The 25672-nt window shown below is 46.8% G+C and overlaps 1 protein-coding gene across 2 annotated transcripts in view; it reads left to right on the forward strand.

Annotated features, from left to right (window-relative positions):
- Positions 1–415: 415 nt before the first annotated feature.
- The window catches only part of SPHK1 (sphingosine kinase 1), a 46654-nt gene continuing 21397 nt past the window's right edge, over positions 416–25672 (forward strand). The window contains exons 1-3 of one of the 2 annotated variants that reach the window (XM_083487568.1): positions 416–526; positions 11128–11282; positions 14157–14786. In XM_083487568.1, coding sequence (XP_083343694.1) covers positions 11264–11282; positions 14157–14786 — 649 coding nt within the window. In that variant the 5' untranslated portion in view covers positions 416–526; positions 11128–11263. The remainder of the gene's footprint in view (positions 527–11127; positions 11283–14156; positions 14787–25672) is intronic. The other variant, XM_083487569.1, reaches the window with a different exon arrangement.

The raw sequence follows: 25672 nt of genomic DNA on the forward strand, positions 1-25672 counted from the left end.
TCAACCACAAACACACAGAGAGGATCATCTGAATGTAGTTCACAACTCCCAACTTTGGGAACTGTGCCACAGGAAATCTGTGCTCTTACTACTTCTCCTGCCACCATTTCTCAAAATCCTACAGGAAGATTAGTCAGACTAATCTTTCGGAACAACCCAAAGCACATTTCTTCAGAAGTAAGCCCCACGGCGATACAAGTTTAAGGTTTGGACTGAAAATTTCAGTTATCCCTGCTATCGTTCCCCCTTCCCTGATACACTTTGGTTATCATTCTGCTCATTGCCCTACTCTGATATTAAAGCTCATGATTTCAAAATCTATCCAGGTGGTTGTATCTCATTATTCAGCCTCCCTTTTATATCACACCCAGTTGTGAGGATGAGATGAGGAAAGAGAAGCATCCTGCCCAGCAGACATTCTTTCAGAATGTTCCAGAAACTCTGTGCAAACAGTGCCCAAGTAACCGAGGCTTGGCATCATGTGGCTGCACGGAGCTGCTTCTTCACTAATGGCTGTTACAGGCAGGTAACGCTCTTTATTTATGTTTCTGGTACGTATCACCGCCACACGCGGCCTCTAGGTGGTGCTGACTTGTGGTCCAAGCTGGAAAGAATTAATTCCCAAGAAGCAGCCTAAGTCATAAGGAGAAGGTTCTGCAGGCACCAGCTTTTAACTTGGCAACTTATAGATGATTTGTCCACATAGGGGGAAAGTAGGGTGTCAAATAATTTGTGGCAGGGGTGGGGAACATCCACCCTGTGGGTCTGAGGTAGCCTGCAGGGCCTACACCTCCAGCATGCGGCCTGCTCTCCTCACCTGACCAGCCCACTCCGTACACGGCAGTTAGGTTCAAAACAGCCTTCCATTACGGACCAAGGAAAGTCTGTTTTCAAACCTAATTGCCATGTGAGGTGGCACTGGGCTTTTGTTTTGAGGTGTGGGGGGGTCCTAGTGACCATAATATAAGGAGAGGAATCTGTACCACCTCGTTTTAATTTCTAAATAAAGAATAGGGTGTATTGGTGCCAAATGGTCATTATTATCCAACACAGCAGTTTCAGAACGGGCATGGCAAAGAAGCCAACATTTGTCTCTACAAATCACTTTAGCCTCTTTAGGTACACTTCAGGAATTTTCTTTTGTTGAAAGCATAGTCTTTGCCACTGCCCTCTCAAACATAGATTTTTTTAAAAAAACTGAAGTGACAGAAGTCAGTTTTGGACATACAAAACTGACTTCTGTCACTTCAGTTTAAAAAGATGGAACAATCCCTCTTTCCTCTTCCCATGCACTGTCTAGGAATTTTCCGGATACCCCCCAATTTTTTTGGGGGGGTCATGGGGAGGTGAAGGAGGGGGTGATAGCCCTGTATCAGGAGCCGGAGTCAGGGGACGGTCAGCAATAAAGCACCTGGTGTCAGTGAAGTCAACTCTTTATTCAAATAAGCCAAAACAGTGCAGGCCTAGGGGTCACAGCAACCCTTCCCTGTAGATCTTGCCCCTCTGAGGCAGTTGCAAGGACTGAAGGTTCTCACCTTCCCACTTCTATCTAAGGCTCTTCCCCCAGTTCCTTCCTTGTCTCTTGTCTCTTTGCTCTGAACTCTTCATTTATCTTGGTGTTCTGGGACACCAGCAGGCAGGGGATCTGGTTACATCAGGAGGGGGAGATTCCCTGGCTTCTTCTGCAGCCTGCCTCCACTCTTCCTCTTGACCCCCTCTGCTGCTGCCTCTGAGCCTAGACTGCTCTCTGCCACAGTCTCTTCCTGCTCACTAAACCCTGTGGCCTCTTCAGCTTCCAACACCTCCTCCTTCCAGTCTGCTCCCTCTTCTCCCTCTGACTATGCATCATTGTCCCACCACCAGTCTCCTGGCTCTGAGCCTTCACTGGGGATTCATTTGGGGGTTCCCCATCTGGTGCCTCCCACCACTTCTCAGCATCCCACCAGTCCAGGACACCCTGTTGCACAAGTGGAAGTCCTTGCTTGGGCCTTCCGCTGACAGAACTCATTAGGTGAATCCCATCCAAAGTTTTTTAACTTATGGAGGCAGGTTCCAAAATATTAGATAAAACATACTGGTTATGAAAAGGCAGCCCCTGCAAAAGGTCAACAAACCTTTTCTGCAAAAATTTGGCTGGTGTGCATGTGCGGCAATGAGAAAAGCTGAACTGCTGCCAATTATGCATCTATTGATCAGTACAAGAGAGCTAAGGGGGAATAAAGGCAAAAATTATCAGAACGAAAAAGGTCAAAAGTCAGAGACCTTTTATGTTCAATATCCAACAAGGTATAATAAATGACTTGGCACAGATTTCCCCCCCGAATGTATAAATTCTTCCATTTCTGTTGCTTCCCTAAGTATACTGCTTTTCCTCTTCACATAGCATAGAAAATGTCAGATTCAAAAATATTGATATTTTCTTCACATTTTAGTAATAGCCTCTGCATAGAAGATGACATCATTTTAGGAACAAGATCTTTATGCGATAGATAGCAAACTAAACGCTGTTCTCAGCTGAAATCTGTATCTCTTCCTAGAGTGCCTTCATGTTTACACTAAATGGGGAATATTTTGTCTTCATCTGTTTGCCACTAGAAGCTGAATTAAAGATTAACAAATGCTATTTCTGATGAGGCCTGGGAGACTTCATAGCTAGCAACAACCTTCCCCAGCTTGGCCACACCTCTGAGTCAGCTCTCCAGGAGCTGGCTTCCTGGGTCATATTACAATGAAATCATATTACAATTTCCTTTGTCTTGCTTATAATGTAACTCAAGTTCCAATTACCGTGCTTTTCCGTGTATAAGACTAGGGTTTTTTTTACTGAAAAATTATGTTTGAAATAGACGATTGTCTTATACATGGGTAGTGCCTAGCGGGGATGTGGGATTGGTTGATGCCGCGAGCCAGAGATGGTCTGCAGCGTGTTATTGGTGTCTGCGGCAAGGGGTGGTGTTGATTGGGTGTTGTTGTGGCAATTGGGCGGGCAATAGGCTGCTTCTGTCGGCAATGGGACAGACGTTAGGAGGTTGTTGCGACGTGTGTGTGTGTGTGTTAGCATCAGCCAGGTGGGTGAGTCATTTTCGGCAACCCCCCTCTAAAAAAACCTCAACAACTCCGGGCATTCCCCCCCCCCCCATTTTCTTAATTTATAGCTCCCCAAATAGTGGCCATTTTATGAACGAGGGCATGTTATACACAGAAAAGTATGGTAATTATCCTGCCTCTCACCTGTTTCCACATCAGACCTCAAAAGGGCTGACTCTACCATTAGGCAGAATGAGGCAATGGACTCAGGAAGCAGATGCTGGGAATAGGAGTGAAAGACCTGCCCATCCGCCTGCTGGCAGTCATTCCCGTCAGAGTCTATTTGGCATATCCATCTGGAGGAGGGCAGAGCAGTGTGTGACCTCCATACATCATGCATCGTCTAAACTAGCCCTGCTGCCCTCAGGTAAAGTGGATGATGGTATCCCATTGCGATAAGCAATCAATAGGTACTAGCCATGATGACTACATTCTACTTCCAATGTTGGGGGAATCAGAAGTGCTGTTGAATTCTGGTCAAGCTTGTGGGCTTCTTCCCACAGCCCTTGTCCCCAAAATTATACTTTAAAAAGAAGGAAAGAAAGAAAGAAAGGCAACCAAATTGTAAAATGCTCAGTGCATTTCCTAGTAAGGCAATATCAAGAGAGACCTTACAGAGCAGGATGCATTCCATTCATCTGAACAGAAGAACTACCCACTAACATCCTGGATTGAGCTCCAGTCTGTTGGCTCTTATTCATCCATTGCTTAGGCCAGGTACAATTGCAACAGATCCACTGCTACTCCTGCAGTGGGGAACCCTGGGGTCTCAAATTTCAGCGCTCTGTGCAATGCCAAAATTTGTTGCCCCCTGCTTCTTGTGCTCCATTGTAAATCTGAGTTGTGGCACCCCCAAGACTCCATGCCCAGTGCAATTCCAAGCCGGTTGTGCTCCCCTGAATCCACCTCTGTACTCCTGCTTGATCTGTAGAAAAGTAGAGTTTTGTGTTATCAGTAGCCTGATGGCAACACAAGTTGAATAAACTCCCTCATGTGGTGATTCGGGTTGTGTGTTCAATTGGCCTTGCCTTATTCCAATTGAAGGATGAATCAAATTCCTTTGTCTTCAAGGACAAAAGAACATTCCTATTTGACAATCACATTCCCTTAAGACATATGATAATAATACACATTTGTCAAAAGGAGGATGGGAGAGCAAGCATCTCTGTTATGTTTACAGAGAAATTGGACTACCTGGGAAGAGATTAGTTTACCTGGAGATACTGCTTCTTCTTCTTCTTCTTCCTTCAGCACTGTTATTTTTCTAGGAGAAGAGGTGCCAGAACTCACCACGAATGCCTCCCTTGTTCTCTTAGAATGGCACTGGTGCCCACCTGAGAGGTGCCGGAACTAAGCTCCAGTGGGTTCAGGCTGAAAAAAAGCCCTGTCCTTCAGTCACATGGTCCTGCAATTATCTCTCAACTATCAGTTCATCATGCTAGGCTTGCTCCTTGGTTCAAGAGATATAGCAATCCAGAACCTCTTATAGACTGTGCCATGCAGTTGTCATTCACTTTCCTTAGACTCTAAAGTAACTGATACCTTTAACCTAGGCCACTTACACTGCAGGTGCTTTCACAAGTGCTGCTAAGAAATTTATTTACAGTGGTACCTCGGGTTAAGTACTTAATTCGTTCCAGAGGTCTGTTCTTAACCTGAAACTGTTCTTAACCTGAAGCACCACTTTAGCTAATGGGGCCTCCCGCTGCTGGAGCACGATTTCTGTTCTTATCCTGAAGCAAAGTTCTTAACCCAAGGTAATATTTCTGGGTTAGCGGCGTCTGTTACCTGAAGCGTATGTAACCTGAAGCGTATGTAACCTGAGGTACCACTGTAATGTAAATAATGTAAAGTAAATGCATTTTTGTGAGAGTATTTAACATGGGGTAGGAAGCAAGACAGAGAAGTTTTAAACCAAATGCACATTTGAGCCAACAAAGGTTTTGCATTTGAACTGGAGATGTGGAAAAGCAAAAAACAAATTTCAGCCTCTTTTGTGAAAACAACCGCAATCTTCAGCTGAAGAATGGCATGTCCTGGCCTTGTTCTTCTAGTGTGTCACAGCTCTGCCCAGCCGGCTCACTTAATATGATTGCATAATCTGCTGTCCCTGAGAATCTTGCCTCTGGCTGGACAATAACAAACATGAGCCATAAACATGAACCAAGATTTGTCACCAGGGGCAGGAGGAGAAAAGGGAAGGAGAAGGAGGAGAGGAGAAGGAGTTGTGCAGAATTGCTGGGCCATGTGAGAGATTAAGCAGCCTCCTCTGAGGCAGAAAAAGGGAAGAGGGAAAAGAAAACTATGAATGGCACATATCTCAGGATCTGAGTTAGACCTTGTAGCCTTTTCATTCAGCGGAACCAGTATTGCTTCAGAAACAGGGCCCTTGGAGAAGAACTTGAGATTCTTTTTTTAATAGATAAAAAGAAAAAATGATGGGGGAACAAATGAGCAGTAATGCACTCTGAACCATCATTGGTATGAACTTTGGTAATATGAATCTCCTAATAACAGATACAGTATTGGTCGAATGGCTTACTTGAGTTTAAAAAGAAAGCCTGGTGTGCCCCCCCCCCGCCCAAGTCTCATGTCTTAAGCAAAATGCACCAATTCCTTGCTTAGGTAGAAAGCAACGTTGTTTATGGGCAGAATTTGTTCAGCAGGGAAGGGGTTTAAAGGCAGATTTGTGCGCCTGAACTCATTCCAATCAGTCCTATCTTCAGTTTCATAAAAAAACCCAAAACAACTGGGAATGGTGGTGGCAAGAGAATAGAAGGTTTCTGGAGGCAGCAAATATGCTTTGAGAACAAATGAGTAATTTATAATGGTTAATGCATAGTGTTGCTTAACTCACTGTTGTGTAGGATAATGATGAGCTGTTGCAAGTTATACATAATGAGATGATTTCCAACTCCATATTTAATAAATGAAATGTAGCCAGGATTGTATCATGCCCACTGCATGACCCACATCCCTAGCATGCTGTGAGAGCGTTGTGTACTGAAGTGCACTAATTACTTAGTGAAAGCTCCTTGCACCACAGTAATTGAGAGTATTACATGATTTACGGCTATTCCCCAGTACACTCACATACCTACAGTCCTGTGTAGGATTATGGAGTGCTCCGTGTGTAACGTTGGGGTTGCTTGTGGACACAAAATTCTCCCCAGGACTCTCTTTTTAGGTCATAAAACACTGAAAATCACCACCACCACTTGTTACATGGTTACTTCTTTTTTAACAGAAGAAACTCTTCCATGGGACCTCTAAATACTTGTTGGGATGTGGGTGGCACTGTGGGTTAAACCACAGAGCCTCGGACTTGCCAATCAGAAGGTCGGCGGTTCGAATCCCCGTGACGGGGTGAGCTCCCGTTGCTCGGTCCCTGCTCCTGCCAACCTAGCAGTTTGAAAGCACGTCAAAGTGCAAGTAGATAAATAGGTACCGCTCCAGCGGGAAGGTAAACGGCATTTCCGTGTGCTGCTCTGGTTAGCCAGAAGCGGCTTAGTCATGCTGGCCATATGACCCGGAAGCTGTACGCCGGCTCCCTTGCAACCCCAGAGTCGGTCACGACTGCAACTAATGGTCAGGGGTCCCTTTACCTTTACCTTTATCCCCACACACAACAGGGAACCCTTTGTTAACTAAGGAGGATTCAAAAATGCTGAGTAGGGGCCAAGTGGAAGAGTGAGTGGTTAGAACTTGAGTGTAAAATTAACCCCAAAGGTCAGGGGTCCCCAACTTTTTTGGGCCCAGGAGCACGTTTGGAAACCTAGGGAACCTAAGCTGGAAGCCACAGATACAGTATTTACTAAACAAAGGGAAAACAATACTTTATACTCTACTCCAATTTTTTGCGGCCGACGGAGCCTCCCACATCCCTTCTGCATTGAAGGTATACCACGCAAAAGTGGTTTCCACCCTCTGTTATGCTGCCCCGCTCTGGGCCCCAGGGTCCAATTTAACATCGCTTGGGACATTGCAGAATCAGTTTCTCCGTCGCCTCCTGAAACTCCCCATGTGTGTGAGCAACGCAGCCATACGTTTGGAGTTAAGGATTGCATCATTGGAGACCGTCATCTGGAAGCGAGTCTTTGGCTACTGGCTGTCCAGCTGGCATAGGCTTCCCGACCATTACCTTTTTCAGTGCCTCTGGAGAGACGACTTTGTCAATCCGTGGGTAGGAAAAATCCATGCCAAACTCCTGAGCATCGGAATTTCCCCAGCGGACTCCCTAAAGATGAACTTATGCTCAGCCAAAAGCCTTATAGAGCAAAGATTAGCAGACATTGAAAATCAACACAACCTTGCTTGGGGTGGGGGTGTTTGCTCCCCCAGGTATCACGGAATAACCCCACCACTTGGCCTTCCATCATACATGTCATCTCTTTCATCTGTACCACACCGACTTGCATTTATTCGTGCAAGGTTCAATGTCCTTCCATCGAACCTGCTGAGCCACAGATTTTCTAAGGGTTTGGTGTCTCCGTTATGCGTGTGTGACGGGAAAACTGTTGAATCTCTTCCACATATAATGTTCAACTGCCCCCTACATAGCATAGCCAGGACTAAATTCCTAGGTCCTGCTTTACTGCGCTTGGTGGGCCGGCCTGTTGAGTCACACGCCGCACTACTTTTGCAGGATACAGATCCTTCGGTAACTCTGCAGGTGGCGAGATTCCTGAACGCGGTTATCTCACACACAAAAACAACTAAAAAACAACAACAACACCAAAACTAATCGGACAGTTACGATGAGAGTGCATGTCGGACCTCGTCTTCAGTTTCTTTTTCTGTGATCCGTCCCTTGGAGCTCTCTGGGCCCCAAGCTGTTATTTGGCTCTGCTCATTGACCCACCCTAGTACCGTGATGTTCACCCTTTGGTGTTGAATATATCGGTCCTTATGCCTCTGTGTTTTTATGTTTGTACATATTTTATGGGCTAATAGCCGTAAATAAATAAATAAATAAATAAATAAATAAATAAAAACCTAGGGGGACTGTCACTGATGCCACAAAATACCAATTTCACAGAAGAAAATGCTCAGAACCTCTCTCCAAAGCACTCTTCCCAAACAGCCAAACAACAAACTCAGGAAAATGCCCCAATCTGAGCAAAAGAAAAAGCAGGCAAAATTTATGGGCATTGTAGTGCAACAAGACCTGGTCTGCAACATAAAAATATAAGTAGGTTTGTCAGGGAAGGCAAGAGTTTGCACACTTTCAAAGATAGGGAAAGAACAATAAAACAGAAAGGTTCAAAAAGCCACAGCCAACTTCACACACACACTTAGCTTGATGATCTAGCTGTCGAGTATGGAGTCTGATTTCAGATTATATGAATTCAATCCTAGGCCATCTTTAGAAGAAAAACTGCTGCTGGCACAATGGTCTCTGTCCCTGGTAACTTCAGCAAACAAAGGAGAAATCATGGTGAGGAGGGAGGGGTTTCTCTCCTTCCCATAAGCATATTTAAGTATTCCTCCCAGAGGCAATGTTCTGAGCTTTCTCCTCTCCAGGGAAGGAACTCACTGGGCAATTTCACCCCAATTATAGTGAAACCAGAACCGGAGAAGGAAAGAAAATATGATTATTTTGGAGCAAAATGTTTCAGGCTATCACTTCTTGTGGTTACAGGGTGACACATTAGCTTGGGCAATCAAGGGGAAGGATAAAACTATCTTACCGTACTTAACTCAGGGGAGATTTGGAAAGGTGTCAGCTAAGTGGCAGACAGCTAATTTATGTGACAGAGAAACATGAGTAAGTGAGGTGTCAGGCTTCAAACAGCAATAAGGAAGAAAGGGTCGTCATAAGTCATGACCAAAGTTTGGTTCTTCTAGCTAACCTCTCACCCCCTGTAATGCTGTCCACAAAATTCAATTTGTGAAATGTTCCTCAGTGAATTGGTGTGTGGCATTATATGCCGTGCCATGAGGCCAGTCATAGAATAAAGTTTTGCCACAGTATATTATTTTTAAACAGGGATGCATGCAATCCTTCCTGGGTATTGTTTGCCAATGCTGTGTGTATAAAGGGAAGCCAAGCTTATGTCATTGCTATGTGGGATGGAAAACATCCACAAATAGCAGCAATTGACCCAAAGCTTTACCTGACAATTAGTGGCTTCGGAAGAGCAAAAATAGGCTCTGAAATGTCATGCCACCTAGTTGAAATGTATTCAAGTTTTTTCAAAAGCTACTCTCCCACAGATCATAGCAGTGGCACCGATATGTGGATATTTTCTCGCTGGACACAGTAGGCCAGATATCTTTTAAGTAAGAACACGGTTTCACAGCCTAAAAATCAGGGATAGACAAAATGGCTCCCTCCAGATGTTTTGGATTGCAACTCTTCTTATCATCCTTGGCCATTGGCCATGCTGCTTGAAGCTGATGGGAGTTGGTGTTCAACAACATTAAGAAGGCCATGGGTTTCCCCCATCCCTGGAATGCAGGACTGAAACCTAAGCTGGTTTCAAACTGTTTCTGGCATATAGGACAGAAAAGAGGTAATTTCTTTAGCTGCAATAACCATCACCATACTAACAACAACAATAATAGCCATCTAACATATTAGTATGAAGTAAGACTAGATAGGGCAGACTGGAAAATATATATAAAATGAGCAGAGTTTCCCTTCTTGCCCCCGTCCCCGTCCCCGCCAAACAAATAGCTACAATCTCTTTAGAACCGGAGAGAAATCTGATACAAGATCCAATTTCAAGATGTAAAGTAAATCCTTTGAGTAAGAAAACACGTGCGTTCAAGGGGTTTTATGAGAGTTTATAAATCCTGGTTTAAGACTCCTTAGAGATCAGCCTTATCCCTTATTCAAAAAGCCAACATGTTGCACAATCTGTTCCAAGTGGCACATCTGATCAGATAGAGGAGCAGAAATTATGCACTGCTCATTCCTCCCTTCCACTGTTTTATTAAAACACAGCCAATGGTAGAACTATTCCCATTGATTTTCTTCTTACTGTTCCTATAATCTTCTCTAAACTGCTTGTCTTTATTACATTCATTGAGTTCATGTAGTGCTGGATTAGCTATCATGCAAATATATAATGTCAATATCATACTGTATAGCTATTGGGAAAGCAAACACACGCACACCCAGTAAAAGGACCTATTAAGATTCTTCGCTGCTTAGTACAAGGAGTGTGGTGACCATGTTCTCAATGTGTGGGTGCAGGAAATTTAAAGTACTGGTAGCTTGCCTAACAGAAGAAGCAGATGGACCATGTTATTTATAATGTGGCAGATTTCACGTGCAAGATCAGTAGCACATTCACCCTCAGTGAACCCTCCTTAATATGCGAACTGAGATATTTCAGAGGCTCCATAGAATCTTCATATACTGTGCAAGGTGAAAAGGGTAGCCCTGTATGGACAATGTGCCCCTTATGGATCTTGCTACCTCTAGCACCTGCCCTGCTGTTGGGTCTGCCTCTGTGAACGGTTGTATAGCAAAAGCAGAGTAGAGTACTGCTTGAATGTTTCACAATTTATGATCTCACGGCCAGTGACAATGAAAAGGCTTCTTACTAATCTGCCATGGATTTTAATAACCAATCAAAGAAACACAACCAAGTAAGTGCAGGTGAAGGGGAGCAGATAGCTAAAATACAGGCAACTCAGTTGGCATTTGAAAAGTTCAGTTATCTTTCCAGAACTAAGAGATGCAAACAACATGTTTACAGTTTCATTTGGTGGGTGTGGTCTAGGGGGTGATCCTGCTCTTCCCCTTCTAACAGCAGCCTCGTATGCAGAAATTCAACAGGTAAAGCTTTTCTTAGCATGCAGCTAAATAGTGGGGAAAGTACCTATCTACCATCAAAGTAACCAAGAACCCAGTTTTATTGTAGCATACAAACTTTCATGCACTAGAGTCCACTTCAGCAACAAAATGTTTTGGATGCTCCACAACTATTGGAGTCCCATTTGAGATTTTTTAAAAAAAATAATATCCCAAAAGTTTGTCATTAAAAAATATGTTCATCTTTAAGACTCTTTCTTCTTTTTGCTGCAAAGACTAACATAGCTACCTGGTCAGAGGCCAGACAACTGAAGCCATGGCACAAGGCAGAAAAGGAGAAACCAGGAGGAACAATCGATTGCAGAGCAAGCCAGAACTGGAGAGCAAGTCAGGGCTGGAGGAGAAAGCAAGATGCATAGTCAAATAACAGGTCAGAACCAGAAAACAAAACTGAGAAGCAGGGCAGAACTAGTCAAGACCAGAGAACAAACCAAGTCTAGAGGGGCACACCAATTCTAATGATCACAACACTGGTGTGTAAGCAGTCGTGTAAGCAGGGGAGGGGGAATGCACTGCCAATCCTCCCAGCATGTCATCTTTATTTTTGCTTTCTTAAACCGATGCTCAAACGTTTTACCAGCTTCGTTTCTCCACCCAAGTGCCTCCTGTTTAGGAAAAAAATATTTTTGGTATGATTTATGCATTTCTAAAAGCTGTAATTGTTGTCATCCCCCACCCAGCCACCCCAAAATTGAATTTACTTAAAATATTTGATTTGGTTGACTTTTTATCTTTCTTTTCCAAATTAGGCACCATCAGTAGAGGAGACTTCCTGCTGCAAACTGCAGTGTGGTGGTTCACCACACGGGGGAGCTGCATGCATCTCCTGTGGCTCCTGACACTATCCCTCTAGTCTAGTTACTTGCCATAATATAAAATAAAAAAATATTAGGAGCTGCTTGTCACACTACAAAATTCTAACACAGAAACATATATTATAAGTAGGTATTTATAAAATCAGTTCTACCCAAACTTTTGGCCCTCAAGGGGCTCCCCAAGGCACCTGACAAGATCAGTTTCTGAATAAATGTGGCTAATAAAGCTCCATGGTTGGTTACAACTCTAGGCATGTTTGCTAAGGACTGAGTCCCATTCATCTCAGTGGGTCTAACTTCCTTTTTCTGAGTGTTATCATTGCCTGCCACCTTTTACAAACTGGCCCTATTCTGCAGGGGTGGCTAGGGCAGTGCCACATTGTGCTCCCCTAACAGTGATGTCACTGCTGCTTTCTGGGATGGAGTGGAGCTGCGAGTTCGAATCCTGTTGGTGCTCCTGCACAGCCCTGACCTCACTTCCACTCTGCTCCATCCTGTCCCGGTAATTTGCAGTAATGTTGCTGTTGGGAAGCCTGCTGTCTGGCACTGCCACATCACTGCCTTCACAGGTGTCCTTTGGACACTTAGCTCTCAGCCCTACCTGGCCATGCTGCAAGGCCATGCTGCTCTTTCTGTCCCATGCAGTGGCGTAGCGTGGGGGGTGCAGGGGGGGCTGGCCGCACTGGGCACAACATCGGGGGGGGGGGGGCGTGCTCGCACTCGCAGCTCTCTGCCCCTACCTGGCTCACTCTCTCTCACTGCAGTGCTGGCTGTGCGAATCCGATCCGAGCCACCGGGTCGCCGCCCACTGGGGGGGGGTGCCAGGCATGCGGTGCGGTGCGGAGAGAGCAATGGACTATCTGGGGGAGGGACAGTGCAGTGGCCGCCCAGCACAGCGCTGAGCGTGGGAGAGAACCACACCAGACCAGACCAGGCAGCAGCAAGAAGAAGCTGGCAGCTTCATGGGTTAGTGGGCGCAATCCACGGGTTAGGAGGCGCAAATTACTTGCCTTGCCCCGGGTGCTGACAACCCACGCTATGCCACTGGTCCCATGGCTGATTCTGCGCAAAGGTTTCACCTCTTCCATGGCCATGCCAACAGAGGCCAGGCCATCAGAGGCACTCAGATGGGTGGGAGATTTTGCAGGTAGTGGGGCCTCTGTGGGAGCCGCCACATTGCTCAAAGGGCCTCAGGGCCATTCAACTCAGTGGGACTTGCCTCCCATTTTAACTGTGCAAGGGGTCAAGTAGGGAGAGCCCCTCTTTTGCCCTTAAACAGCTTCCAGGCAGGCAGAAATCCAGCACTGAAACTTCAGGTCTGCAAACAATAACACCCTGAAGATCCCAGGCCCCGGGGAGATTAGACTGGCCTCGACCAGAGCCAGGGCCTTTTCAGCCCTGGCCCCAGCCTGGTGGAAAGCTCTCTCACAAGAGACCAGGACCCTGCGGGATTTGACATCTTTCTGCAGGGCCTGCAAGACGGAGCTGTACTGCCAGGTCTTTGGTTGGGGTTCAGTCTGATTCTTTTCTTTCTGTATAATAACAAGCATTATAGAAGCATTAAAGAGGTAACAGTTGGCCCTGGAGAATATTAACCACTCTCAGTTTTACTGGTGGACTGCCATCTGTCCAGATTTTAATTTGCTCTGAACTAATTTTAAGATGTATTTTAATTAACTGATTGCCTGTTTTTACGTACTTATGTACTTAGCAGACAGTGTTGGTTTTATGATGTTAGCTGCCCTGAGCCCGGCTCCAGCAGGGGAGGGCGGGGTAAAATTTTTATTATTATTATTATTTTCTCAACACTGCATCTCCATGCCAGGGAAATACTCCACCTGGAAGTTAAAGACACAACAGCCCATCCCGAAAAAAGGAGACCAGCCCTATTCACCCAAGTGCTTGTAGGACATGAGCACCACCGTTCTCAGGTGGCCGAGTAAGAAACGCTGGCGCTTGTTACCGTGGGCAGAGCTTTCTTATTGGGCAAAGTCGGTGCCTGTCAATGGAGGCAACGCTTAAGAAATGAAAAGCGCAGGTGGAAGCAATCCCCATTGCTTGACCGTGGAGTTTGGCCCTTGGATTCCTGTTCCCGTCAAAAAAAAAAAAAAAATCATTTTATTTGCTTTGGAGGACACGCCCCGCGCCCCTACATAGGGCTTGCTGTTGCCTAACCTCTTAACCCGGAGGAGGCATAGGACTTGGGTGTCCCGGGACAAAAGAGAAGGGGTGGGGCTTGTTACGGATTAATTCCCAAGGGGCTGAGTTTTGAGCAAGCACGTGCTTAGACCGGTTCCTTGAGGTTCCCGAGCCGCAGCTCGGAAGGGCAAGTTCTTGGGGGGGGGGTGTGTGCTCGCTTAGCAACTTTCTTTGATTATTGCGCGTTTGGAGCTTTTATGAATGAACTTGAAGTTGGTGTCATTCCGCAGAGTCGCCGCCGGGTGGCAGCAGAGAGCAGCGCGCCCGAGCGCCCGTGTGGAAGCCAGCCCTCCGCCGCTCATTGATAAGCCAGGCAGCGAAGGGTTGCAACGCTCGGGCTCCCGGAGCAGCAGCAGCAGCGCCCTCCGCACGCGCCGGGTCGTCCCCTCTCCATGAGGCTGCGGCGATGGAGCGCGGCTTGTCGGACTCCGGGGAGACCTTGCGCAGCAGCAGCAGCGGGCCCTCCCGCGAAGTTGTGCTCTCGGGGATCTTCTCGCTGGCCCCGGCGGCGGCGCCCAAGTCGAGCTGCGCCCTGAGCCTCACCAGCAGCGCCGAGCTGCTGCTCCGCCGGCTGGACACGTCCGAGCCCAGCGGCTCCATCACGGCGCTCAGCCTCTCGGACTGCATCGGCTGCTACGCTTTCCAGAGGAAAGCCGCTCCAGAGCCGGCGGCCGCCTACTTCACCGTCTTCTGCTACCCTTTCAAGAAGGGCTGGTGGGTGTCCGGGGAGTCCCGCCACAGGGTGGCCAAGACTTTCCGCGTCTTGGAGTCCCAGGAAGCCGAAGAGAACCGAAGCATCGCCGAGACGTGGGCTCGGAAGATCATGGAGCTGTCCACGCCGTCCACCCTCAGCCTACAAGGTGAGCGAGTGCCCCGCCCGGAAAGTAGAGGCGTCTCTATCGCGGGATGGAGGGAGGGGGGGGGGCCGAGCTGGGAAGCTCGTGCTCCGGTTTCACCTGCGCTCCAGGAGGTGCATGTTTACTCGGAAGAAAGTCCCACTGTGTGTAGGAGTCTATACCTTGGTGGTTCGATCCCACCCAGGCAAGGCAGTAGGCAGGATTCCTGCATTGTAGATGACCCTTGTGGTCCCTTCCAGCTCTATGACCCCGAGGAGGAACCCCTCCCCCGCCTGGTCCTCAGTTTCCAGTCTGGTGAAATGGGCATAGCAGGGGCTTGCCTTTTCTCTATGTTGTAAATCGCTTTCCAGATTTATCAGTTGACTATAAAATGGTTAAAAATAAAACCCCCAAACTCTCCTTTACCTTTACCATGTGAGCCACAAATGCCTGAAACAGGCATAGTTCCCCCTGAGAAGGGCATTTCGTTTTTGTGAAGCTCCTACTCAGAAACTAATTAGTTGCGGGAAAGTGTTTATTTGTAGGAATTAACCAGTGCAGTCGCTATTCCGGTTGTCTTGTGTAACAATCGCTCCAATGTGCATTTAGTGGTGGGTGGGTGCACATGCACTTTGGGAAACAGTCGCCAATTTATGCCAGCATATTGTACATGCATCAAAATGAGCACAAGTCTGCAAGTCAGTTTGCGAGAGTAGACTTACACATTGTAGATTCATTCCTGTGCATAACTTAAATGCCTTTCATACAGGAAATTCATAACGTGCGAAGTGTGGGCTGTGTAGCATGGCTTTTTACTTGCTTACTCAGAAGCAAAAAGCTCATGGAATTAAATGGGACTCGAGCTGCAAACCTGAACACAATTACTGGAGAGTAAACCATTGAATTCAGTGGCGCTTATTTCTGTAAACCTGCCTAGGATTGCATGTCTACTCGGGTACATTGCTAGGTGCATGGGTGCCAGCCTATCACTCAAATCTATATTAAGTTTGCATATGTTAATTTATGTGTATAGATGCCTCTGAGACATAATGACAGTAGTGCCTGGCTGGTTCTCACCAGCACTGCACTTCACAGTTGAACTTAGCATAGGGTTATACCAGGGAAGAAGAACCTGTGGTCCTCCTTATGTTGCTGAACTACAACTCCCATCATCCTGACCATGCTGGCTGATGGGGGTTGGAGTCCGGCAGCATCTGGAGGGCAACAGGTTAGCCATTCCTATGTTAGAGTTAGATGGGTTAGAAATAAATGCAAATGAATGTTGGTCTCATTGTAAGGCTCTTTAAAATTTTCTCACACACAAATGCTCAGAGGACATACACAGCTTCCTCCTCCAGCTTGTCTGAGCAGATCAGCTGAGGAGGGAGTTATTGTGGTTCCACACTCACTGATCAATCAATCAATCAATCAATCAGATGGGTATGAGAGGGTGATTTGCATCCCCATTAGCAGGTTGAGCTCGGTTGAGCAGAGGGGATTACTTTCCAGGGGTGTGTCTACTAAATAATAATTTTTAAAGTAAAAAATTGGCCGCCACCACCAAAATTAGTAGGATCTTGTGGGCCAGAAATATTTGCTTGTTGGGTCTGTGTGATCAAACCCCTGAAACGGGGGTTAGTCACCCCTGCTTTAGAAGCTTAACTCTCAAACCTGCAAACCACAGAGGCTTTACCTCTGCCATAGTCCTGCTGAACTGACCTGACCTCCAGAGGTAGCACAAAAGGGGTGGGAGTGAGGAGCACTCTCTGACCAGTAGCTTGCCCCCTTCACCATTGCTGGGTCCCTGAGGCTACTTGATTATAATTTAATCATCAACTGCAAATTGAAATAGCACTGATTAAAATTACAATTATCTGAAAGTTCATTCCATTAAAAACAAGTTCAGGTAACTCACAACTTACACCAATTTAACTTGTGCTCATTCAGCTTTATGCACTTGGCAAAAAGTATAAATAAATAAAAGGGGGTGGGTTTTGACTATATGCGATTTTGGCTTTATGCACGATCTGCAGGACATAACTCCCACATAAGTGGAAAGTTGTCTATACACTATTATTGCTCTTTCAGAAAACAAACCTGTGGAGCAAAGCTCAGTTCTTCCAGCCTTCCCCACAAGAATTTTTCTGATATAGCCACTGTGGAAGTAGTCTAGTATTGCTCTGAAACAAATTGTGTATGGACTGCAGTTGCAGAAGGTGATAACAAAAAGGAAATTTTCTTGTGCTTTTTAAAGAACATAAGTGAATTGCTGGATCGGCCTTAAGCCTATCTGTCTGGTCTCTGGTTCCCAAGAGCAGCCAGGTACATTTTTGAAGTTTCAGCATCTTCCATGGCATTTCCTATTTCTTCTTGCACAATATTTGCACCTGTGTTCCAAATCTAGTTGCACAGATCATTATGGAAAACCATCTGGTTATGTCACCCTGATATTTTTTATCAGCAAAGTTGTCACCTCAGCAAAGTTTATCAGCAAAGTTGTCAACTTAAATTCTCCATATAGCAAAAATTGTGATAAAAGATGTTCAGCTTTGTTTCTAGGCCTCATGAGGGAAAGGCAGTCGCAAGTAGAACCCAAATTAAAGCCCCGTATTTTAAAAGCAAAGTCACACAGGGATGTTTACCTGCCTGCTAGAAGATACAGAACCTTACAGAAACATGTTGAAAGAGCTGGTGTCAAACACTTCACAGCGTGGGAAAGGAGATGGAAATCTCCTAGCTCATCTTGCTAAATATTTGGTGGAAACCACAAGGCCAAGTGTGCTGCTGAGTCTCTGTGAAAATGAATGAACTGTGGATGAAAGCTGGAGGACTAAGTCTTTATCAGAGAGAGGAAAGGGACATATGTGCTATGCATCTTAGCAGAAGTGTCCCTGGTACCACTGAGCAAATAGCTAGATGGTCTGCAGCACAGGACTGTGTGCTGCAATCAATGTTTCAGAGAGGCGTGTTTCTCAACAGTCAACACTAAACTCCCAAATCCTCTTAGTTTCTGCCTGTGCAATAGGTTGTGCTGACTCCCGGCTGCAAACCAGTTTGACAAGGCAAGCCTGAGTATCCCGTGTGCATGTTAACAAGGTGTTGGGTGCCTCTCCCAAAGTTGTTGTGCCACGCTCTCAAGTGACAGTTCATTTCCACGCACACCCTAAGTGATTATTTTTTTAAATCCACGTGAACATCAAGAGCTGGTTGTGGCTAGATACAGGAATGTTCAGTTGTGTGCAAAACAACTTCATATTGGTTTATTTAAGAGCTTCATACCGGGTCTCTGCAAGGGTCAGAGGTTTTGCAGGTTTTTATATTGTTTTGGAAACCTCCTTGACCAGGGGAAACAGTGGGATAAGACTATGGTGCCCCATGGGAAGCCAGGCTCTCTTGAGAACTATTGTTATCGTTTCATCCCTAGGTTACTCACACTGATTTGCTCTTTGCTATTTTTCTGCATCGTTGTCCAGCCTGTTGAATAATAAAAGTGGAACTTGTTGGGTGATCTGAGTCATCTCAGAAGCCGGTTGAAACATACTTTCCCAGAAATCAGTTGAATTTATTTCCCAAGACCATTATTGCTCTTAAGGTTGTATCAATGGCTATTTTTTGTTGTCAGCGGTCTTGGCAAATCCATTTCTTGTAGTATATTCATTACATCTCACAGTACATTCAGTACAATAAAGGAGCTCGTATTCAGTCTAATGCTAGCTCCTTTATTTCCCCCTTTGAAAACTCTGGCTTAGAAAAAAGAACTGGAATGCTACACCAGTGGCGTAGCATGGGTTGTCAGCACCCGGGGCAAGGCAAGTAATTTGCGCCCCCTAACCCGTGGATTTGCGCCCCCTAACCCTAACCCCCAGATGTTGCGCCCGGTGCGGCGGGCCCCCCCTGCACCCCCCACGCTACGCCACTGTGCTACACATCACAAAGTTGGCCAAAGTTAGCCAGGAGGCAGTTAAAAGCACAGAGCTACCCTGGGCTATTTCCCTGACTACAACAACTCCATAAACAGGTCATTGCTGCTACTCAGTTACGAGACTATTCCAGGGACTGCCAACTTCTCCACAGCTTGACCAGACCTCACCTTGAATGATGGTGTGGGGCAGGAAAGAGAGAAGCATTCTTGGAGAAATCCACAAGACCAGTCCCAGAACCCCTTCCCAGTCATGCCTCCCAGTAGCTGTCTAAAACCAGTATTTTTGGGGTGGAGGGCAGCACAAAAGGTAAATAAACGCCTGTGCCTTCCCTGCCTCTTCCCCCAATAAAGTGAACAGGCTTAGTCAGTTCTGGCAAGGTGTGGGCTAGGCCCATGTAAAACTATGCTCTGATGCCCCCATACAAGCCCCCAACCCCCTGCTCGCTCTATAGCCCCCGCCCCATGAGCCAGGCTTGAGACCTGATACCAGAGTAAAACAGGCTTGAGTTTATCTAGCAGGCTGTATACAACACTTGATTGTTTAGGGGCTATGTGTGGCAGCAGTCAGGATGGAAGATGGGTGTATCTCGGAATGCTGGTTCTGTTGGCGTTTCTGACAGTTTCTCAGTGAACTTCCATGCTGAGCGAGGTTTTGAACCAAGGTCTCACCAGTCCTTGTCCAATACCCTAACCACTCTAAGCCACGTTAGTTCTCAAATGATCCCTTCCAGTGTGGTGCCTTCTAAAATCTTTATCTCAGTTAGATTACCTCTGTCTTAGATTTGAGTTGGTTTTCTGTACCTGATGTTGTTTTAAACTGCTTTTAATCTCTCTCTCTCTCTCTCTCTCTCTCTCTCTCTCTCTCACACACACACACACACACACACACACACACAGATTTTGTATATGCAGTTCTTTTAACTATTTTAACATACACCACTATTTTTGTATGTTACATTCTAAGTTGCTTCTGCATACCTCATGGGAAGCAATTCACAAATGAAAATATTAACCTCAAAGAGCCAGTGTGGTGTAGTGGTTAAGAGCAGTGGACTTGTAATCTGATGAACCGGGTTCGATTCCCCGCTCCTCCACATGCAGCTGCTGGGTGACCTTGGGCCAGTCCCACTTCTTTGAAGTCTCTCAGCCCCACTCACCTCACAGAGTGTTTGTTGTGGGGGAGGAAGGGAAAGGAGAATGTTAGCCACTTTGAGACTCCTTCAGGTAGTGATAAAGCGGGATATCAAATCCAAACTCTTCTTCTTCTTCAATAATAGTAATAATAATAATGATAATCTCATAGCCAGAACCCACATGATCAGAGGTTGGGTCCAGGCCTATGAGGTTGGGTCGTTTGACCATCTTCCTAGCTGCATGGAATCTTCTCCTGTAAAAAGCAGCTGCCATTTGGCTAGGGTAACATTTAGCAGGCCCCTTGTTGGCTGTTTCAGAAGAATATAAATGAACTCTTTGTCTGGGAGCAGGAGGGTGCTGTGATAAGATAATCATTCTGTGTAATGTGACTCACAAGCAGGAACATATAATCTTCTGATCACCCACCATTCTGGAAAAATTCACGTGATTGTGTGGACCAGCTCAGTCTTTTTCTTAGGCATGCACTTGCAAAGGTGGGAAAAGTTACACGGCTTATTTAAGAAAACACCTGTTTCACAATCAGTAAGGGAGCACTACTTTAGTAAATTGAAAGGTTTTAATCCTGATTGACTAACACATTGCAGATCTAGTGGAGACCAGACCCCCGGACTGCAAGCCCAATATACTACCCTGTGTTTATGTGTGCACATAAAGCCATACATACTTTTTTTTAAAGGTCTAATTGTAGGAAATGTTGACTGTCCCCTCTCTTGAAGCCAAATTAATTCAGTTCCTTTTGAATTCTCAGGATCGAGTCTTTCACTCTAGTTAAATCCTGTGGTGAAAATGTTAGCCAGAGCTCCTATTCATCAGCACAGCTAGTCATCCATGGATCTCCCATGTGACATCAGTGCATGCTACAGAGCTGGGCCGGAGGAATTTGGAAACCACGTGACCGCTTTGAGCAGCACGTCTGGCTGGGTCTTCCGTGTGGTGACTCAGCACCCCCTCCCCACCCCATCATTAGCGCTAAATGCACAGGAGGTGGGAGCAGCAACACAGTTGGCCTTGGAGAGTGAAAAGGATTCCTCCTATACAATTTCTGTTCTCCCTCTGCGTCCTAGGCAGGAGGGGAAAGTAGAGCAATTATACCACACAGCTCCTCTCTCTGTGAGAGATCTCCTGGTGGGGGGTGCTAAGAGAGAGTGACACGGGGAGCGATGGCAGCTGACTCTGTGGCCAGAATGTTGCTTTGTAATCCAGTTCGTGAACTGACAGATGAGGAGAAGTGGCGGGGAGAGATAGCCAGAAGACGCTTCTTCTTGGTTTGGTCATTTTGCCTAGAGAGAAATGGAGACTTGGCCTATAAGGAGCTTCCGCCCCAACCCCCGCTGTTTAGCAGCTTGTCTATCTAAGGCCTCCAGAAACCTTCCTGTCCCAGGCAGATTTAATCTTATCGGTAGGAGCATATGTTCTCCCCTGCCCCACCTGCTCCTCCAAAAGTGATTTGCACTTTCTCCTCTGTCCCAACTTCTCTGCGTTTTAGTCTGAAACCCTTCTGGGTGCTTCTCAAAAACAGGCGAGTGGCTGTGCCAGAATTAACCAGGCCAACAGTCCCCATAGGTTTGAATTTGTGTAAATGGAATTGGTGTGGAGAGAGTCATCTAGGAGCAGGCAGAGTGTCCCCATTCCCTACTTTAGACATAGCCAGGATTTTTAAAAGATTGATGGACATCCTAGAACTCTCTAGCCCTATGCAGAACAGAATTCCCTTCTTTTGAAGCCTTCCACTCTCTCTGAAATCTGTAGGTCAGGCACAAAACATGAAGAGCGTCCCTGTGTTTTGTAATTTGCTACACCATCTCTTGCTCTTGGGATGGGATCACAGAGCGCACTTCAATAAAACAGCTACTGGTACCATTTTGCATGGTTGTCACACCCATGTCAACAAAGGTGATGGCCGAACAAGTGTCTGGTTTTACTTCTCCAACATCCATTGGCATACTTTGCTCTAGGTATTTTACAGAACTCCCAACTGAGGTCAGACATGCCTTTCGCTACTGAACTTTCAGCACCTACTCAAGGCACTTATTTTAATTCCAGCGGCATTTTAATTGATGTTTGCTTTTATTAGTTTCAACTGATTTTTTTTTTGGTCTTAAACTGCTTAGAGACTATTGTAGGCCAGCGGTATATAATTTTTTTAAAAAAGCAAAACAACGTATTTATTTATTTATCCTACATTTATATCTCAACTTTCCTGTCATAGCACCTAGGGCAGGGTGCACATTGTTCCCAGATTAGCCCTCAGGATGGTGGTGGCCTCATGTGCCCTCAGACCAGACCCTGGAACATGTACAAGAAAGAGTGATCAGAGCTGATTCGGTGGCGAATGAAGATGGACTGTGTAAACTTTCTATGCCTGACAGCTTGTCGTTATCTAAATGCACTGACTGTATGTCCTGCTCTGTGGTGTAGCCAAGCAAGGCAAAGTCCAGCTGGGGTAGGCATGGTTTAGGCAGGATACAAGGCAAGGCTCAGGCAGCGCTCTGGGGGGCAGAGAGCTCTGATGCTGCTATAAGATGCTGTTTTATCCAGGTTGCCCTGGGTCTGTTGCAGTGGAGTTCTCTGAGTCAGAGGATGGCAGTGCCACTTCCTTTTGGGGGTGGGGGTTGAGACCAGCCCTGCAGGTTCATCCGATAGCAGGGTGGCCCTGGGTCCCCTTCCTGCTTCCTGGTCAGATTCTTCACTTGCATCATCACCCAACGAAGAGGCATCTGACTCCTGGTCCCTGAGAGTGCCTTACAGAACATAGCTCCTGAAAAGTGCAGACACATTGCATCTTACCTTCTCACACCCTTCATTATTACTGCATCCACCCCCACCCTTATTGAAAAGCTCTACCAACCTTCTTGTGAAAACTTTGGAACAGAAGTGTTCCATCATGTGTCTTCCTGGCCCTGGGCCCAGCTCTCTAATCTTCCAAGATGTTCTTAAAATTGCTTCGAAGTGAAGAACAAAAGATGAAAGGAAATCAGGCAGTTCTACAGAAGTTGGTATTACTGGCAAGCTGGGCAGTGGCGACAGGGGAAGGCAGGCCACCCTAACCTCAGAGCACGAAGAACAGGTCAACGCATACCGTTTCTGTTCATCGTAGATCAGATGGTGTGAGGTTATTTAGCACGAGAACACAGATTTGGATACTTGTAGAAGTGTGGCAGCCATGGCAGCCAGCCTATAGTAGCTTGACAGAATGCAGTGCCATCATTCAAAGAAATTTGCATGGGGCCAAAGCCACCGGAACTCTTCATGGTGTCCTCACAGGTCACTTCTAGTTTATTCCTAGACCTGGCCAAAGGTAGAATGGGTGACAAACTCGTCATGGTTATTTCCTGCAAGCCTTAAAGTACGTATGTCTTGGCTTATCGGCTTGGTTTTATGAGTTGTGCCACTTGTAAGCCAACATGATTGTGCCAAATGCATTTTAATTCAAACTGGGTAGCTTGCAAAGGCACATGTTTGTTTACACTTTAATTCTATATTCTCTTCTTTCAGAGCTATATCCAATATGGCTTTGGCTTACTTCGTATATCTTTGAACTGCTAATTTAAGATTCAGTGAGATGTGCCAGTTATTAATTTATGCTTGGTTGCAGTGATTAAAAATAAAATAAAAAGGCTAACATTACTGCCTCTGAAGAGGCACTGTCAGCACCCACTTGGCCTTGTGCTGGGGTATGTGTTGTGTAAAACTGATTCCTGAAGCTAAAAGGCAAGTGTTCACTTCTTTAAAAGCCCTCCTCCCAGTTACAGCCAAATATTGCCACTGGTAAGCATCTCCTTTTACTGAATTTCAAATACCATATTTTTTGCTCTATAAGATGCACCAGACCATAAGACGGACCTAGTTTTTGGAGGAGGAAAACAAGAAAAAAAATATTCTGGATCTCAGAAGCCAGAACAACAAGAGGGATCGCTGTGCAGTGAAAGCAGCAGTCCCTCTTGCTGTTCTGGCTTCTGGGATAGCTGCGCAGCCTGCATTCGCTCCATAAGACGCACACACATTTCCCCTTACTTTTTAGGAGGGAAAAAGTGAGTCTAATAGAGCAGTGTTTCCCAACCTTTTTTGGGCAAAGGCACACTTGTTTCATGAAAAAAATCTCAAGGCACACCACCATTACAGCCCCGTGACGTCAGCGCGCAGCATCACGCCGGGAGGGACATGAATTGCTAGCAAATTACATAATCACCTCCTTGAGGGCTGGCTCATCTTCTCCGAAGGCAGAACCCCATTAATTAACAGGACAGACTCACACCATAGCCAAGACGAGGGGGGAAAACCTCAGTCATGCACAGTCATGCACATGTGGGGGCTAAATGAGGACGAAGACCGGGCAGAGAGCAGGGTTCAAATCACCCCACCTGGCCAGGACAATCCCTGGGTGCTCCCTTGGGCCACTCGCCTGACCCACCTCGCAGGGCTGTTGTTGCGAGGATAACACGGGGAGAACCACGCGTGCCCCCGGGAGCTCCTTGGAGGAGAAAGCGGGCGATGAATGCAATGCACGAAATATATGAGAGGCGACCAGGTTCTGCAGGTGAGGGGCCCCCGCCAGCCTCCGCTTCCAACACCCGGCGCAACGACGCCGAAGTTTCCCCCCGGGCTCGGCTCGGGGAGCAGCGCTGCTCCCCCCGGCTCCCCTTCGCCCTCCCGGCTCTCTGCCGCCCACTGGGGACCCCCCTCACCTGCCACGTCCGGAGCGCCGGTGGAAGTTGCATGCATGCATGCAGGGCGCCGCGTTGCCATTGCATTGCACTGCACTCCATGCAACGCCTGCACGCATGCATTGCCTTATGCGTCCCCTCCGGCGCGGATGCAGCATTGCAAAAATATAAAAACCCCGACGCAGCCCTACCTGGGGGGCAGCCTCCGCCTCCGCCGCTCCGCCTCCGCGGGGATCCCCGGGCCCCATCCTGCCGCCCGATCTCCGCGGGGGCGCAGGCAGGCTGCGCGGGGTCTGCGCGGAAGAGCCCCTGCCCGCCCGGCCGCCGCCGCTGCGCTCATTCCATGGCCGGGAGAAGAGCGCTTCAAACAAAACGCCCGGCCTGCCAGGCCACGCTGGGAAACGTAGTTTGCGCACCCCGCGCGGGCGCGGAGCCCAAGGGCGAGGGGACTACGGATCCCGGCAGCCCCCGCGCTGGGGACAGAGAGGGAGAGGCCGGGTGCAGGGATGGAGGGACGGGTGGGCGAGCGAGTGAGTGAGTGGCAGCCGCCAAGCCTTGGCCGAGAGCCAGGAAGGGCCTCCCCAGAGGAGGAGGAGGAGGGAGGCGCAGAGCGGGAGGGAGGGAGGGAGGGAACCCCAGGGGTCATCTAGTGATGGCGCCCCAATCGAAAATTTGACTTAAAAAAAAAAAAAATCTTTCGAATTTTTTAATTTTTCCCGCGGCACACCAGGCAACATCTCGCGGCACACTAGTGTGCCGCGGAACAGTGGTTGGGAAACACTGTAATAGAGCAAAAAATACGGTATTTTTCTCTTTGTTGTCTTCCTGATGAACCCCTCCCAAGTTATTTAGCAATGTCCCCCAGAACTTGATGCTTTCATTCAAATGTGGACCAGGTTTAGCTGGTCCCTTAGATTAAAAAACAAACAACCCCCCCAAGTCATCAGAGGGTGATACCTTAATTAGGACCAACTAAAATGTCACAAAGTAGCGAGCAAGTTTTCTAGTTCTTAAATTTGACTGTATGTTAACCAGCACAGCATCTAGCAGCTGTAAAAGAGTACTGTAGGTATTATGCCAGCTTGATTATTATTATTTATTAAATTTTTATGTCATCCTTCTTCTGAGGAACTCAGGGTGGTTCACAATATGAAAACACAAAAATGCAT

This window comes from Podarcis liolepis (assembly GCF_965112155.1).
Source record: "Podarcis liolepis genome assembly, chromosome: 2".
In the NCBI taxonomy this organism is placed as follows: domain Eukaryota; kingdom Metazoa; phylum Chordata; class Lepidosauria; order Squamata; family Lacertidae; genus Podarcis; species Podarcis liolepis.